Raw genomic sequence first — 17,594 nt, forward strand, 5'->3', positions numbered from 1 at the left:
TCAAAGCTTTAAAAATTATTTTGGTTTTTGTTTTTAGTGTAATTTATTCGATTTAGTTACTTTTTTACACGTTCAATTTAGTATCTGATTTATTAAATTATATTTTTGTAAATTAATAACAACAAAGTGTATAAACAAACATGATTTACATCAAATAACACTATTCACATTATAATTTGTTATGTTTTATTTAAATAAAATTTTAATTAAATTTGTTCAATTTAGTTTTATCTTTAAGATTTAGGGTTTATCTTTCCTTTCATAACCCTTCACTACTGCCACAACTGTTGCTTGTTAATCATCATCTATAGTGAGCACAAATTAACCTAAAATTAGCCTGGAATGTGTAAGCAGTGCTGAAGATTAGCGATACAAAAGTTACCGTCAATCGTTGAAAGTAAAAAAAGTTGAGAAGTGACAAATTTGTTTGCAACATGGATGAATTACAATGAAGTGTTTCGCAATGTAAACCTTAATTGGTTTTTAGGTATAATTTTAATTTAGCTGCGCTGGATTTGGATAACAGGTGAACATCATCTAATTTAAAAAGCCAAAGAATAATACGGGGAAATTTTCTAATCACTACTTTCTCCATATGTTCAGTCAACTAATATCTCTTATTCTGATCCAGGACAAGAAAAATCATTGTGACTATTAATCAGGCTCATCGATGTACATCATAGATTCATACAACCTATCTCTATACTTTCCAAAATTAGCAAAATCAAATTGGCGCAACTATGCTTTTTCTGTGATATCAACAACTCTCACAGGAAGATTGGAGCCATTACTAGCGTAATCGTTGCGAGCATCTTTATAAGGACATGGATTGAAGGACCAGCTGTGTCTTTGAATGGATCTCCCACCCTGCCAAATTAGTCAAATTTCCAAACATGTAAATTATTAATCCAGCATATAAAAAATCACGAAAAGGAAAACACTGCTAGCAATTACGCTAGCCTAGGTGAAGTGAAGACTTGTTAAAAGGACCTATAGTTGCAGTACATCATATCTTCCATTAATTTCCAAAAACAAACTATATAGGGTCCCAGTTTACATCGACAATCAGACAACAAAATAACAATTGTAGGAAAAGCATCGTTCATGCTATCTCCTGTGATTTTTATCCAAAGGTATGTAGTTAAAGTTTAGGTTGGTGGTTGAGGAGGACTCGAAACAAGAACAAAGTAAAAAAATATAGCTCCAAGGATAACGCTGGTACTGGGGGCAATGATACTAAAGGATCTTGTCAAAACGGTGATAATGGATTAGCAGTAGTGGGTCGCTTGGCATGGCTGCAATTAGGGGAAAAAATTACCGTGTGCAACATAATGATAGGGTGAAGAAGATATGAGGCGGTGTTAATGAAAGGGACAGCATAAGGAATAGGATGAAACTGTTCTGGTTAACGGCACATTGAGGCCACAGGTCAGGGTCACAAAGGCAGTCATGGCAATGCAACAGACACATTATAAGCACAATAACCGTTGCTGCTAGACAGAACAGAAAAAAAAAGAGCCCCGACTATACTTATAATCAACAGCAACCATATTGAATGGCTGAATATAAAACTTTACAAGAAACTACAAACCACATTCCACATATAAGGAAACAAAAACCTATTTATTACTTCAAGGGAATAGAGAACCCAGTGGAATAAGCAAACGGTAACTTACGTATCTCCGGTTACGGCTGCTTTGTGAGCTTCACTTCCCTTCCCTCCAAGAGCTCCAGTCTCAATGTACTTCTTTGCATTATCCCAGGCACCACCAGCTGTGTTCAGAAAAAGAGCCATAAGAATACCAGACACTGTTGCAAACATGAGCAAAGCAGCCACCACTTTAGCCCCGAGTAAAGGTTGTCCTGTATAGTAGCCCAAAATTCGGAATACAAAACCTGCATGTGATGGAAAGATAAAATATAGTAAAGTCTACGTGGCATAAAAAATATTTCATATCATATAAATATAAGAATAGCGTATCACTAAACAGGTCATCTCAAAAAGGCAAAAGATCAAACAGACAGCTGATTCCCAGGTTTTTTTTTATAAAGTCTGCTCCAGAATTTTTCGCAAAGATAGAATTTGAGAGATGAGGGGCTCGGGGAACAATTACTTACTACTACCAACAAACTAATGCAAGAATTAAAAAGATATAAGGGAGGCAGAACTCGTCGGAAAAACAAAACATTCAAATATAAAGGTTAATATGAGAGATACAAGAACTCCCCAAAACAAGTTCATGCGATCAAAAGCCTATCCAACAATTATGTTGGTCACGTAATTATAAAACAAAAGAAAATTAGCATAACTGTTTCCATTCTCCCCAGCTTTCACTAATGATAATATATGTGCAAATACAAATAAAACTTAACGCACCGACTACAATAGGTGAAATGATTGCCAATGCACCAGGTTTTATCATCTCTCTTAATGATGCAGATGCTACAATAGCAACACAGCGACCATAATCTGGTTTTTCCTTGTAATCCTGTTCAAAGTATAAACAAGAAAAAAAGAGAGATTATCAAAACTTAATTGAGATATATAATATTACATTACAAACATAAACTCACCATTATACCAGGCCTCTCAATGAACTGCCTTCTCACTTCATTAACAACCTCTTGTGCAGTTCTGCCGACAGCAGAACAGGCCCAAGCACTAAAGACAAATATAAGCATGGAACCTAGCAAACCACCAACGAAAACTTCGGGAATTGCAATATCAACCTGTAACTCAATCACAAGTTGCACTTAGAAGAACCAATGATGAGACAAAGTAATAAAAATAATAATATAATAATCAGGGTGGTGACTTCAATATGTTCCTAAAAATGCACGTGTTTTGGTTGTAGTCCATGCATCTTTAATCTTTCAAACCAGACATTATAAAGGCAATTTCTTCCCAATGCAACCAATCATTAAATTTACATCTAGCTTGAACATTTTATTCTTTTTAAACATATTCAATCTATGTTGGAATAGAAGTAGTTTCGTGGATGGAATCAATTGTCCTATGGAGGAAGCAAGTGGACCAAGTTATAATCAAATTGTGGCCCATGGACGTTACACTAGAAAGAGTTTACCCTGACTATTGATTATAGCTTTTGACCTAGTGGTAAATTCTTAATCCAACAATTGGTAACAGGGTCAAGATTTCGAGTTTGATTCCTAACGAAGAGAGGGAGATTGTTGTGAGTGACATCAATTGTCGAGTACTAGAGGTCACGTGAACCAAGTTACAATCAAATCGTGATCTTAGGTTATTATGCTCCTAGATAGAAGGAGTTGCACTTTGAGTATCACCTATAGCTTTTGGCCCAATGTTAAACACTCAATCCAACATGAAGTAAATTGTACCAAAACAATAACATGAAATATAATAAGGACCTAAAAAATTTATACTTCATTAACTAGGAGCTAGTCCTGCACACCTGTTTAAAAGGTTCATGAGCAAAAGCGGAAACCTCGTCCATATAAGCACTAAACAAAAGGAAAGATGCAAGAGCAGCAGAACCAATAGCAAAGCCTTTGGTGGTAGCTTTGGTCGTGTTTCCTACTGCATCAAGGACATCCGTTATCTCTCGGACACTTTCAGGCTGAAAACAGGTTGACTGTCAGAACGCATGACATGAGAAATCTCATAACACAATGGACCATATTATTCTGGCAATAACTACCTGCTGACTCATCTCCACAATTCCTCCTGCATTATCAGCTATTGGGCCAAACATATCCATAGTAAGAATATAGGCAGCAGTGCTTAGCATTCCCATCGTTGCCACAGCAGTGCCAAACAACCCACCAGTTGGGGTTCCTGATTCGTCTACTAGTCCAGAGGTGCGACCCAGCCAGAAAGCTGAGATAATTGACACACTGATGACAAGGACAGGAAGAGCAGTAGATTCCAGACCCAAACTGACTCCAGCAATTATATTAGTCCCATGACCAGTGGAACTGGAAAGCGCTAATATGCGCACAGGCTCATGCTTGTAATCAGTATAATACTTGGCAATCCAGACAAAAATGTATGCAGTGATAATACCAATCAACCCACACAAGGCAAAATTGAACCATGCTGAAGGTGCTTGATCAGTGTAAAGTAACCAGCGGGTAGACTGCAAAAGTAATTCAATTTAAAAATTAGGCAGAAAATAACCCGTGCAACAAAAAATTGAAAAATGATGAGGTACGTTATTTTAGTCATAATTGACAAATGAATGCTTGGCCAATTGGAACAATGAATGCTTGGCCAATCCAGGAAATATAAAAAAGTCAAATTAAAAGAACACAAATGAAGATTAACTATTACCAAACCAAATGCCAAAACAGCTAAGACTATCGTATAAGAATATCCTTTTTGAAGAATTGTCATCGGATCCTCCATTGGAGCCATTACTCCAGTTTCACGTGTTCCCCGAATAGAAAATATTCCAACTGACGATACCACCAAATCGAAGGAGTGAACAACAAGAGGAAACAAGATGAAGCCCGATGGATCTGAATCAAAATTGAAAACATCATATTGGATGGGCACGAATACAAGTAATAGATCAGAAGTAAGCAAGAAAGCGACACAATAGAGCAACTCAAGTATTTGCCTGCAATTTTACAACGCTGTGCCATTGATCCACCAAGTATCATGGCACTGATTATTTCAGCTGCAATACTTTCAAAGAGATCAGCACCTCGAGCAGCACAATCTCCCACATTGTCACCAACCTTAAAATCAAAACAAAACCAATATGGTACCGATGGAAGCACAAGTTCAGAAAAAAAAGTATAGGCAGAAAAAACAAAAGCACAAGTCAAGGAAATTATAAACATTAGACAGTTCTTCTCATTGATCTTATGTAACTTTTGCAAGTATCAATCAATTTTACAAAAGATGAAAATATGAATCCAGAATGTTTATCAGTTAATAATGTCTTTCATATAACAATACTTTCTTTATTCTCTTACCGTCAAGGCTTAAAGCTCAATATTATAGTTAAAAGAAAATGAAATATAGACACCTCAATGCACTTTGTTTATTTATCCAATAGGTTGGCAAAACAAAAATGATCATAAAATTTGGAAAAATCTCAGAAATCTCTGACAAATTAAAAATAAATACAAATATTCAGAAACTTCAAATCAGAGAACACCCTAAATAGGTTCAGTTATACAGTTGACTCATGGATGGTAAATTACATTTTTGTGTTTCAATCTCACTTAGTGGGATAAGGCTTTTGTTGTGTTTCCACCTTTAAATAGAACCATGCAGACATACTTCTCAAGCTACTTATAAAGATATAATATTATTTCAAAATCATTTCCACAAACTCTCCTGCATTTCAATGAACATTAGCATAGTGTTTGATTTCAGTTAGAAACCTTAGCACAAACGTTCAACTCAATCCTTCCTCTCATGTCTTTCCATTAACCTGACTTGGAACAACCAACAAATTTTAATGCATAGACTCAACGAAACAAATTAAACAAAAACAAAAGAATTACCAGATCAGCAATAACAGCAGGATTCCTAGGATCATCTTCAGGTATTCCCTGTTCTACTTTTCCAACAAGGTCTGCTCCAACATCAGCTGCTTTGGTGTATATTCCACCACCCAACTGAGCAAATAGAGCAACAAAGGAGGCACCAAATCCATATCCAACTAGAAGAAGAGGTACTGAGAGAAAACAAAAATGTTCAAATAAACCCCAATTAGCGAGAGAATAGGTGAGATAATGGACAAAAAATTAATCATGCCATGCCATAGTGAGATAGACAATCAATATACCTTAATAATTGTGGGCATATCAGCTAACACTTATTTCAGTCAATTTAATTATTGGCCTTTGGCTCAACATAAGTCGAGTGGGAACATTTAATGAGAAATTATATAAGGAACCATTTATGACCTCAATCAAACCTCCCCCAAGTTCACCAACTCGGCTCTCTTTTTTATTTTCAGTTTACAAATGCACATAAAAACTCACCAATTTATAAACATGGAAAACTAGCTTGAAAAGATAATGATGAAACATACAGAGCAACATGTATGTTGAATAATAACAATATTAAAATTTCAAACTTTAAAAAATATTCTATGATGACAAGTTAGGGGGAGAAGTCTACACTTACAATCAGTAACCTTCATTGAACCAGGTGTGTCCACTCCCAACCAAACATAAAATGTGGCATAAAGGACTGCTATACCAATTACAGCCATACCAACAACAATGATGGCAGATAAACCACCTGCACGAGTAGCTACCTGTGCAAATTCCTTCCAGTTAACACACGAATAGTGAACTGTTCATAGTTTTCACAGAAACTGATAATGAACTAATTATGGTTTAACCTGCAATGCTTCTCTTGCAGACCGTCTCGCAGCACTAGAAACTCTCACATTGGCACGAACTGACACCCACATCCCTACATATCCAGCAATACCCGAACAAAGGGCACCTAAAAGGAAAGCAGCTACAGTGATGTATGCAGAAGTTGACCTGAAACAGGATGACAATGACAGATAAGAACAAGTACACAGCTAAAAGTATTCACAGCATATGTATTTTATGACATCACCTTCCCAGGCCAGAAGATTCCTGTTGAGGAGTTGTACTGCGAAACAAATATATGCAAAGAATAACAACAGCAAGCAACATGGCCATCTTGGATATACTACCATACTGGGTCTTGAAAAATCCTTCAGCTCCATCTCGTATAGCATCTGCTATCTAGAAAGCAATATGATAAGCTCAGGACAAGAAAACAAGGGTTCATGGTGATGTGATCCAACTGTCAATCAGTCATCATAAAAGGCACTAAGATGTACAATAACTTAAACACTCAGACTATTTTGGTCAATCGAAAAAAATGGTTCAAAAAATCAGGCTCATTGCATGATAGCATATTAACAAAAGGTTCCACTGCTAGAATTTTATTCATAAGAAAATCTCTTGGTATGTTCTATATTTGAAGATATGCAAAAATGAAATTTAACAAGCCCACCTGTTCCTGGGTTTATATTTCCCCCATTTTGATTAAAAGGAAAGGAAATTTTCTTGGAGGTTGGAAGATAGTTTCTTGTCCTCCCAAAAAAAAGAGAAAATAGAACTCAATAGAAATGTCCTAAACTAAAGATTTGCATGTTCTCACTTCTCAAGTTTTTTTTCATCAAATGTGAAAGCAAAGAGGAAAAAACAATACTCATTCACAGTAATTTTGTAATTAACCAAAGGTTAAACTAAAATTGTGGTCCGTAATCTTGGCACTGCTTTTCATCTCAGTCTTCACAAAAAAGTACCTTTGCATTTTGGTCTCTACATGAAAAAGTATTCCCAAATCGATTCCCACCATTTTCTAAAGTTATAAACACTGTTAGAATTATTCATGTAGGGACCAAATTGAAAAACATTACGGGTGTAGAACCCAAACTGTAGAATCTTTTCTTGTATAGTACATGGGAACTTTATCCTGGTTAAGAAAAATGCAGGAATCACTATTACATAATGATTTTGATGGGGATCAACACTACAGAGCTCTCTCTAAATCTCTATAAACAAGGAAAGTAAGAAGAGAGGCTAGGGATGTAGCCAAAGAGTTGTTTCCTTTCACGTTGACACACCAACAATAAAGCAGTACCTCACTGGGTGAGGTTGGCTACATTGATCAACCAAAACCATTAGGCTCTATTATAAAGCAATTTTTCAGTAAAATTATTTAAATCTTTAAGATTTGTCCTAAAATTTTGTTGTCTTTTAATTGTTTTTACTCAAAGACTAGTGTTATGTGATCCTCTTTTCTCACTATAGTCTCAATTGGTATTCTTCTCACATGACCAATCCACCGGCAAGCTTTAATCATTCCTACTCTGTACGTGCTACTCTGTTTCATGCCCTCCAATCCAAATCAAATTAACAATCTAACCTTATAAAAGCGAAACAATAATCACCAAAAAGTGCTATTTCACACACACACACACACACACAAATGTTTTCCCCCTGAGGAGTATATTTTTCAACAAGAATTACACAGGGTTGATACAATATAAACTTCCGGTAAAATAGCCCCACCTGTATGAAAGGGTACAAACGATGTGGCAATATCATTCCATCTCAACCTCTCAGATGGAACTCGGTTCTTAGAATTTGGGCTCACTGGCCATATCTCGGGCCAGAGTGAGATCTCAACACACCATTTCGTGCCAACACTGGACATTTGTAGCACGGACATATGCAGGTAGCCCAATGACCATACACCCTTATGCTTAGGAATATATATCTATAGCACAAAGAAAGGCAGGCGGCCCAATATTGGGTTTAAATACTGTATCGGGTATATGAGGACCTAGCTGAATTTCACATAACTGAGTTTAAGATGAGGACCACCCAAACTTTAAAAGGACTTCGTAGTTCTATCTATAATGTATGTATGATTTTGACAACGATAATCAACCTCATCCTCTTTCATAGGATTCACAGCAATAAACTCGTCTTTCAACCACAGAGAAATAGTTGATTATTGAGAAAATCCCTATTGTAGTATTGATCTCCTAAAACGAAATTGCTGATTTTAGGAATGCTTAGAGGAGATGGACCACACGTTAGAGATTGCAGTAATTATAGGAAATAGATTTACCTGAACCATTTCAGGAGGTCCCTCATCTTTTGCGAGCACCCACTTTGTAAGATAAATGGCAACAAGGAAGCTGAGAATGCAAACAGAGATGACAAACACAATAATTGGAGAGGTACTGGCTCCCACGTAAAAGATAGCACCCAGCCCAAGGAGCAAAATAACGAACAGGACACGAACATTTATACTGAGCAGAATCCGAAATATCTGCAGCAAAGTGTAAAACAGGAGTGGACAAAATATACAGACAGTTGCAGACAGATATACAACAATGAAGAAGTGAGAACTTTGTTATATTGTTATGGTTTAGGAACGAACCAGAGGGGTGTAAGGTTTAGTGCGCATGTTGGGAAAAACTCTGGGCTTGTCCTGGTAAGCCCCCAAACCCAAAGTACCGCTCTCCATGTCATTTTCCATCATTATGGAATGTGTGGAACTCGCCCTCCGCGCTACAGAATAAGGGTTGTACTCACCACCTCCTTGGGGCAAGTCAGCCCCTGAACCCGGTCGCTGAATTTTGAATTGTCTTTTCAAACACCCAAACAACGATTTACGCTTCCTAAGGGAATCAAACTGCAACGCCTCCCTTCTCGCTCCTCTCCGCAGCCGCAACAGGAGTTAGTGCTGAGACTGCCCAAAATTAATCACAAAAAATAATTTATCATACATTTGAATGAATAATGCAGCAAATGATACTGCATCAGTGCCTAACTAACTAACAAAGATGGATCCAAATGCTTATGCTTGGATTCGATTTGGCATTGAATTAGAATAGATCCGCATCCTCGTCTGGAATGGGATCTGAGTGAAATCCTAAATTGAGATCGCAGATCTACTAATCCTTACGAATTGTTTGTGGTGAAGAATTGGTCGCAATTGCTGTCACAGCCACCGAAAGGAATTTCTTCCTCTATACCTTTGTCTGAAGGAGAAATGCATGTGAGAGAAAATACACAACACAATGAATCAAATAAATTAAATCAAATCAAATCAAATATAATACTATACTAACTATTTCTACTTCCCCTTCGCCTTTCTTCTCTTGATTCTTACATTTCTTAATTTACATATATAAGCCACTCTCTTCTTAACATGTCAGAGATATCCAATAACATTGCGACATCTCATCTTAACTGCACTCTAATTGGCTACTTACTCATGTCATTCCCTTCCTTCTAACTACTAACTACTAATTAATATTAATAATTAATAATTAATAATTAATACATACTACCACAATTTAACCATTTTTTTTAAACATTTCTAAATCTATTTAAATCTTATTTTTAATATTCAAGACTAATATTAATTGTTTCATTGTTAACATTTATATTCTTAAACTGTACTTAATGAAAACGGGAAGAGTTTCCTTTGGCATTCCTAACTTTTGTTATGCTTATATTAATAAATACGAATTCATTATTAAAATTCACGATACAAGTATATCTGTAATAAAAGTAAATGTTATATTTATAAAAAAAAAAATAGTTATTTGGTGTTATTTCATCATATTCCATCGGAGTTATATAAATAAATTCACGTTTCCAATATATGTTATTCATTTATTGTACATTTATTATTTTCGTCCACTTTTAAGAAAAATAATCTTTAGAATTTGAGAAGAAAAAAAATATAATGATGTTAAGTAAATTAAGAAAAAATATAAATTTTATATTGAAATATATATATATATATATATTTGTTTATTGAAATTAATAGTTAGTTAATGGTAATATTCTTAAATTTGATGAGATATTAATTTGAATTTTATGATGATTTTTTTAAAATAAAGTAAATATATTTAAATTTTCATACACTAAAAAATATACATTGTGCGTGTGTGTGTGATTTTATCATGTTTTGATTTTATTAGATATGAAATTATGAAATATATTTAGAGAAAGGTTCTTACATGGAAAGTATATTAAAAGTAAGAAATGAAAAATAAAAAATACACTAATGATGTAGTTTTAAGGGAAATTTTTTTGGAGAAAAAATATTTGTAGAATATGTAATAAAATTAGTTATTATATATTATATGTTTGGTTTTGTTGTAATGTTTAAAGAAAATAAATTCGTGATGTAAAAAAAACAATGTTATTTATTGTATTTACATTTTTGTGAGGACCATATTTTATTATTCTTTTGTTTATGTGAATTACTATTATTTAGGTTAATTTAATTGTTTATGTGAATTATACTATTTATATTAATGAAATTAAATAATTAGTGTTAATACATGTCATTGTTATTATTATTAATATATATATATATATATATATATATATATATATATATATTTATTTATTTATTTATTGCTTGTAATTTTCATGTGACAAGAACATATGTTCTTTTCGTCTTAGTGTATGAAAAATGTCTCAAGCCAAGCAAAATGTTTTGGAAGATCTTTGATCACAAAAACATAAAAAAAGAAACTTTAATATACAATTTAGTTTTTTGAAACAAAGAAATTAATTAAATTTATTAAATAATAGATTGAAAATTTTATGTTTATAATTTGTTATAAATATTTATGTCTATTATTTATAAAAATGTTTATGTCTTTTGTTTTTTTCAATTTTGTCCTTAATTACTATTTTAAAAATTAATTATTTTATAAATAATTTAGTTATTTTAAAAACATCTTCTGTTTTTAATAATTATTTTAAAAAATTCTTTTTTTATAATTAAAAGAATACTTTTATATAATTATATTTCTTTTAAATTAATTATTTTTCAAGAATACTTTATTTATATAATAAATTTGTATTTTTCAACAATAAAAAATGATATTTATTATCAATATATTATAACGGTTATGATTTAATGGTTATAATTGATTTGATAAGTCACATACATCATTATAAATATATATGATTATTTATAAATTAAATTAAAATAAAAACCAAATATTCAAAACCCATATATTTAAAAATTTCAAAATCAAGCCTTAACTTAACTGTAGAGAGGTAATTATTCTAATTATGGATAGACTTACAATATTTTTCTACAATTTGCTCCATATATATACATTTTTCATAGCTTCCTCTTTTATTTTTATGTTGACTAACAATAACGCAATTCATCATAATGAAAGACGCAGCAGCAGAGGAAGCACAACATGATGTAGAGCAGCTAGCCACTATCGTTTCTGGTTGCAATGAAATATCTAATATTAAAATATTAATATTGTAAGAATCATTGCATAACAAAGTAAATCAAAATCGGACCAAATATTAAAGAAGTTATTTGTTTTGTGATTTTATTCCACTTATCATTACCAAATTTCTGGTAATAATTTACTTTAGTTATATTATATTTTTTTACATAAAAAAGTTTCCAAAACTTCACACAAATCATCAATGTTCCATTGCCGAAGCATCTAAACGTTGATTAAGCCACGAGAGTTAAAGAAAATAAAATAGTTAAAGATACATTTATTATTTCAGTTTAAGCGACAAGGGTTATCACTGTCACTTGAAAGTTCATTTTAACGTTCACGTGATGTTATTTTACACTCAAACTAATGACTTTCACTTAAATAACAACTTAAAACTTAATAAAGATGAGTTGAAATAACAATTTTTCACTTGTTCCAAAACACTTTTTAACATATTCACAATCAACTATATATAACATTTCCGTGATAGTGCCGTGACTCGTTACACTACAAAATGACCATTCCAACCAATAACTAAGTTCAAAATAATATCAATCACCTTAATTAAAATATATTAAGACAAAATTTCAACTATGCCAAAAATAATCATAGTCTATAATTAAGATGACTTATAATTTAAAATAGTTTTGCTTACCCAAAAGTTGCTTGTGTTCCAGACAGCGAGTAAAAAAGAGTTGAAAATCCATCCAAGGCTTCTAAAAAACTAAGGAAATATCACTAAATAAACCAAAACAAATAAGTTGAAAAATGACATTTTTAAAATGGTAAAATCAAAGTATGACTATAAAATTAAAGAATTAATAATAATGAGATTTTAAAGCAATAACAACTTACTCTAAATTGAATTCTAACAAGTTAGAAACCATTTATACACTTAGCTATCTTCTAGGTGGTACCATCTGAAAAAAGAAGATAATTTCAAAACAGAAATAAAAGAATTAGACAGAGAAAATGAAAAAAATACGTGAAGAAAAATAAATAAGAAAAAAGAAGAGAAAAAAAAGAGAAAAGGAATAAATTGAGTTGTGTACCTTAGCTTATTAAAGATAAGATAACATTGACACTTAAATTACATAGTTTTTTTTTCAATCTTATCCAACGTCATAAACAAATTATATTCTTAGATGTTTTTAAGTTGCTCACTTTCAAAGAGTATCACTTCAACTTTTAAAGCAATAACCAAGTTTGCAACATGATCTATTGAAGACCACATAAAATTGATCGCTAAAGATTAAAATAGAACTAAAATTGTCAAAAGTGAGCGTAATTCATAGGAATCGAGTTGGTATTCAATGAGGAGGAGTTCAAATTTCAGTAGTGATCTCAAGTCTCAAAATATTTTCGTGAGTGTTTTTCATAACCTTGAGACATCAAATGGTAAAATTGAAAAGATGATACACAAACACCTTAATTTTTTAGTTAATATTGAACTAGTTGATATAAAAAATATTTTTATTTTGAAATATAAAATAATTTAGAATAAATAAAAAAAATTATTTAGTGTTGAAAAGGAGTATGAGAACTGAGAAGTGTAGAGTGTTACCTTGTATGGGTTGGTCTGTGGTTGGGCTTGACGGGCTGGATGGGCTTCCGGAGTGTTGAGAAGTGCGTTCGCTGAGGACGTCCTGATCCTGGGGAGGTTGTTGATGGCGGTGGTGGTGGTGGGCAAAGTCTCTCAGCATTTGGAGCTGAGGGAGGAGGAATGTGGCAAGGTCAGGGCGGTCCTTCCGGCTGAGTTGCGCGCACTGGAGTGCCAAGTTGGCAAGGGAGAGGGCCTGTGGGAGGGGCCAGGCTGGGACGGATGGGTCCAGAATCTGGGCAAAGGTCTCGTTCTTGATGGATTGTTGGACCTGGTGGGCCAGGCCCATGGCGGGCCTTCCCGTCAATAGCTGAAGAATAATGATTCCGAGAGAATACACATCCGACTTAACACCCAGCATTCCGGTCTGCTGGTACTCGGGATCGATGTAGCAGAAGGTTCCTGCTGCGGCAGTCATGCGGCACTGCGTCTCGTTCTCCGCCACTGCAGCAGGCAGAAGCCTCGCCAGTCCCACATCGCTTATCTTGCTCACGTAGTTCTGGTCCAGCAATATATTCGCGGGCTTCAGGTCTCGGTGCACCAGCGGTTCTGGCTTTGTCTGATGCAGGAACAGTAGCCCCGTCGCTATCTCCGCCGCTATTCCAAACCTCAGCTCCCAACTCCTCATCTCCTCCTTCTTCCCGAACAGACACTCTTCCAAGCTTCCATTCTCCATGTACTCGTATATCAGCACTCCCTCTTCCGGACACGCTCCTACCAGAAGCACCATGTTCGGATGTCTTATGGACCCTAGTATGTTCACCTGCATTGCCATTTTCAATTTACCGTTATTCTCTATCATTCAATGCCGATTTGTTTTTTTAGGGTTACATATTTCCACTCGTTCTTCACCTCTTGCTGAAATTGTGTCTCTCCCTGTGCTGATCCTGGGCGCAGAACCTTCACCGCCACTGCTGTGTGATCGAGGTAACACTTGTACACGGGGCCATAACCCCCTTCACCTATTTTCTGGGATTCTGAAAACTCGTTCGTTGCCTTTACAATCTCCTCCATTGTGTATCTCCTGTATCTTTTATCTGTCTGTTTTAGATTTTTTAACACTTTCCTCATTTCCTCTGCTTCTTTCAGACATTTCACTTCTATTTCTGCTCTTTTCTTTGTTTCCAGCCTTGCAAGTCTCTTTGCCAATTCTGCTGTTTCTTTTGCTGCTTTGCTTCTTTCTTTCTCTTTCTCTGCAATCGCCTCTGCTGCTTCCTGGGATTCCCGTGCCTCCTCTAGTTTCTTTTCTTCCTCAATTCTCGAGTTGTGCAGTTCCAGTAACTGTACCATAATTTCCTTTTTATTTTCCAACCTAAACCCTAATCTAAATAACATCATTACCGTATACACTTACTTACCTTCTGCTGCGCTGTTAGGGCCTCTTTGCATGCAGTACTGTACATTTCCATTGTCTGCTTTAACTCCAGCCTCAACCTCCTCACATCAGCTTCAACCTCGTCCTGAACAAGTATTAACCATCACCTCTAATACATACTTTGTTCACAATGTATGTTAGTTTCAGGATTCTGGATATCCAATAAATAAAACATCGCATCCTATTCCATTCTATACATAGTTCATCAAAACAGGAAAATGCTCACCATGTTTTGCAAACTAGAAATTGATGAGCGGCTACCTTCGTCTGAAAATAAATGGTCCGGTGAACTGGGATCGGTGAACTTGAGTCTCATGCATGTTGACCCCCAGCTACGATCTGAACTGGTTGAAGTTCGGCCATTTCTGCCACAATCGGCATGGTCATAGAAAACAGAGGATGAACGCACACTGCTGGGCCTGTCAGAGCTTACAAATGATATGTCAGAGTCTTGTTCGGCCATATCCACGGATAACCTTCCAATTGCCCCTGATCTTCTGCCAAGTTGTATCTTGCTTCAATCATAGATTGGACAAGAAAAGATTTATGTTAATATCACTGTGTCATAAATAATCTCATTGTCGTATGAAATGGCTTCAAGAGGAAACCTACTTCATGGATTCACTTTGCAAGGTGATCGGTTTGGGTGATACCCTGTTGCCTGAAGTTAAAACATGTATGCAAATATGTGATTTCATCAGAACGATTGATGACCAAAACAAGATTAGTTTGAAGAAACAAACCGTTGAAGCTCAACCGTGGTCTACAGGGTATATCAAATTCATTTTCATGCTCATCGTTTAGAGTCTCTATTTGGCTCAGCAATGGGGAGGCATGTGGGGCCCTTCGAGCAGCACTCCTAACTGAAGATATTCTCCCCTTAGAAATGACATACACACTACAGAAATCTGGGGCTCCCTTTAATATGCTGCTTGGTGTACTTGTCTTGAATCTGCATTTAGTTGAACAAAGTTGCGTATGCATTAATCACATACATACCATATTGCTCCTGTCTTGTTCACTATTGTTGGAATTCAGAATAGCCAATTCTGTTGGACAGTACCTAATAAAGCCATGTCTGGAGGCTGCACCAAGCACCAAGTTCTCAATTGCAGCATAATAGACATATTCAGTTATTCCTTTCACCACATCCATGTCTTGGAGAACAACATCAAGACAATGTATCTGATAGAATAAATATTTAGCATCTGTAAGCAATTTGAAAAGAATAAGGTTTTTATAGACATGTATACATACATACATCTTTGCGTGAACAATAACAATGAAAGGTGTCAAATAGGTCGCTTGTAATGTTGGCAAGTTTGTCTTTATTGGGAGATGCAGCTGACCAGTTGGTGGTGGTGCTGCGTAGTTTGCTTTGGCAGCCTCCTAACAATGTATACATTTGTAAAGTGAGAAGTTGGAGTTGAATGAATGATTATTACTGTTATAGATATATATATATATATATATATATTCATGTATATGTTTATGTTGGTTGGTGAAGGTGAATTACTGGAAAGAGGTGAGGAGGTTGTGTGCAAGACGTGGATGAGAACAAGAGTTTGGCCTCTGGAAAGAAGCGTGTCAGCAGCCCATTTGAGAGCCTGTCTGCTCCCTTTTTTATCCTTTTCTACAGCAACTGCCACCAATCCATTTCCTTTTCCTCTACTTTTAATTATTGATTCCTTTGTACTTGAAACCCACATTTATCTATCTATTCTTTCTTCTTTTCTTTTCCCCCAACTCTGCAACTTTTTTCCCAATTACTTTTTCATCTGCTTAGTTATTCAATGTTTCTTGCTCTTCAACATTCCATGGCTAATAATAAAAGTCTGCATGCCCCAAAGGAAAACCATTTCTAGAAAACCATCTCCCCATTTTATGGATAGTCAATCACAAATTTCTTTTTCTCCTCCTCCTATTATGGGCCAACAAAAAAAAGAATGATTCACACAAACTTTTTCTCCTCCTCCTATTATTAATTTGATTCCAACTTTAATTTGATATGTTTATTAATTTTAGTTTAGTTTTTCATCAACTATAAAAATAATATTGCTCATGTTATTAATAGGCATTTCTAGTATTTTTAGTCAATATACATAACAAAGCATGTTCTTGAAAAGAATATAACTTTTTATGTAATTAATCTTTTTAGTGGAGCACGATTTTTTATTTTGTTTGTATTTCTTGTAATACTTTTACCTTACAGAGAGATTAAGATCTTTAATACTGTAAAAATGTTTTCAAGATTAATATAATATCATTTTCAATCTATCGTTATTCAAACTTTTCAATAGTTTAATTCAATCTGGGATAGCCATTTTTGTAATTAAATAATTTTCTTAGCTGTAACAGTGTGACTACTAAAAACTATCTTCTCTTAACAAAATATTTTCCATATACACAATTAGAAATTATAATGTAATTAACAAGTTTATGAAACTGAACCTAATAAGCTAGTAGACCTTTATTTTAGAACTGAAAAGTTGAACATCCATATATAAATGAAAAGAGAGGTTTCACAGGGATAGTTTTTACTTTAAAAAATTGGACATTAATAACAAAATGAATTATCTCAATAACAATTTTATCTTTCTCATAATTGCGTTTATGACAGTCTCAATTTTGTAGCCTAATATTTGAGTGTTTTGTTCGTGTTACACCCTTTCTAAACCCATGTCCATTGTCATGTACCACCTTCACACAGTCTGTGAAGGACTGGGTGTCCTCCAATCACAACTAAAGAAAAGTGTATGTGAAGGACTTGTGTCATTCCCTCATTCAACCTTGTGTCATTATCCTTAATCTTATTCATGCGGTGAAGATTTGT

At 34.5% G+C, this 17,594-nt stretch overlaps 2 protein-coding genes and 1 long non-coding RNA gene across 11 annotated transcripts; 1 reads left to right on the forward strand and 2 right to left on the reverse strand.

Annotated features, from left to right (window-relative positions):
• Positions 1 to 558: 558 nt before the first annotated feature.
• On the reverse strand, positions 559 to 9,717 carry LOC114166707 (pyrophosphate-energized membrane proton pump 2). Of its 3 annotated transcripts, XM_028051482.2 has the most exons (16): positions 9,639 to 9,717; positions 9,473 to 9,548; positions 8,945 to 9,256; positions 8,630 to 8,833; positions 6,575 to 6,726; positions 6,348 to 6,495; positions 6,128 to 6,260; positions 5,500 to 5,672; positions 4,602 to 4,722; positions 4,313 to 4,500; positions 3,681 to 4,118; positions 3,435 to 3,599; positions 2,575 to 2,730; positions 2,378 to 2,489; positions 1,677 to 1,896; positions 559 to 867 (listed from the first exon to the last, which is right to left on the reverse strand). In XM_028051482.2, exons 3-16 carry the CDS (start codon positions 9,044 to 9,046, stop codon positions 768 to 770), a joined length of 2,412 nt encoding a protein of 803 aa, XP_027907283.1. In that variant the 5' UTR covers positions 9,047 to 9,256; positions 9,473 to 9,548; positions 9,639 to 9,717; the 3' UTR covers positions 559 to 767. The 3 variants fall into 3 exon arrangements, with proteins under 3 accessions (XP_027907283.1, XP_027907282.1, XP_027907284.1); XM_028051481.1 differs by having other exon boundaries at positions 9,473 to 9,653; XM_028051483.2 differs by lacking the exons at positions 8,945 to 9,256; positions 9,473 to 9,548; positions 9,639 to 9,717 and having other exon boundaries at positions 6,575 to 6,719.
• Positions 9,718 to 11,566: 1,849 nt separating this feature from the next.
• On the reverse strand, positions 11,567 to 16,630 carry LOC114166141 (U-box domain-containing protein 52-like). 7 transcript variants are annotated; one of them, XM_085668061.1, is made up of 12 exons: positions 16,278 to 16,630; positions 16,023 to 16,150; positions 15,825 to 15,946; positions 15,505 to 15,713; positions 15,374 to 15,422; positions 14,988 to 15,276; positions 14,745 to 14,846; positions 14,239 to 14,667; positions 13,351 to 14,149; positions 12,642 to 12,706; positions 12,442 to 12,510; positions 11,567 to 11,777 (listed from the first exon to the last, which is right to left on the reverse strand). In XM_085668061.1, the coding sequence occupies exons 1-10, from the start codon at positions 16,468 to 16,470 to the stop codon at positions 12,693 to 12,695; spliced, it is 2,334 nt and encodes a 777-aa protein (XP_085524187.1). In that variant the 5' UTR covers positions 16,471 to 16,630; the 3' UTR covers positions 11,567 to 11,777; positions 12,442 to 12,510; positions 12,642 to 12,692. The 7 variants fall into 7 exon arrangements, with proteins under 7 accessions (XP_085524187.1, XP_085524188.1, XP_027906613.2 ...); XM_085668062.1 differs by having other exon boundaries at positions 11,567 to 11,795; XM_028050812.2 differs by having other exon boundaries at positions 12,442 to 12,524.
• On the forward strand, positions 14,002 to 16,217 carry LOC114166142 (uncharacterized). The gene is made up of 2 exons (XR_003599857.2): positions 14,002 to 14,139; positions 14,212 to 16,217. It is a non-coding gene; the product is annotated as an uncharacterized LOC114166142 (long non-coding RNA).
• Positions 16,631 to 17,594: the final 964 nt, after the last annotated feature.

This window comes from Vigna unguiculata, chromosome 10 (genome assembly GCF_037176805.1).
Source record: "Vigna unguiculata cultivar grain cowpea cultivar isolate G323 ecotype 2 chromosome 10, ASM3717680v1, whole genome shotgun sequence".
Classification (NCBI taxonomy): Eukaryota; Viridiplantae; Streptophyta; class Magnoliopsida; order Fabales; family Fabaceae; genus Vigna; species Vigna unguiculata.

Excerpts from the sequence above, each read along its gene's own strand:
- LOC114166707 (XM_028051482.2), bottom strand. The coding sequence starts at position 9,046 with ATGATGGAAAATGACATGGAGAGCGGTACTTTGGGTTTGGGGGCTTAC. Across the intron at positions 3,600-3,680 it reads TTGTGGAGATGAGTCAGCAG|CCTGAAAGTGTCCGAGAGAT; the intron begins GTAGTTATTGCC and ends ACCTGTTTTCAG. Across the intron at positions 2,490-2,574 it reads TTGAGAGGCCTGGTATAATG|GATTACAAGGAAAAACCAGA; the intron begins GTGAGTTTATGT and ends TACTTTGAACAG.
- LOC114166141 (XM_085668061.1), bottom strand. The coding sequence starts at position 16,470 with ATGTGGGTTTCAAGTACAAAGGAATCAATAATTAAAAGTAGAGGAAAA. Across the intron at positions 14,847-14,987 it reads TTTCTAGTTTGCAAAACATG|GACGAGGTTGAAGCTGATGT; the intron begins GTGAGCATTTTC and ends ATACTTGTTCAG. Across the intron at positions 14,150-14,238 it reads AGACACAATTTCAGCAAGAG|GTGAACATACTAGGGTCCAT; the intron begins GTGAAGAACGAG and ends ATGGCAATGCAG.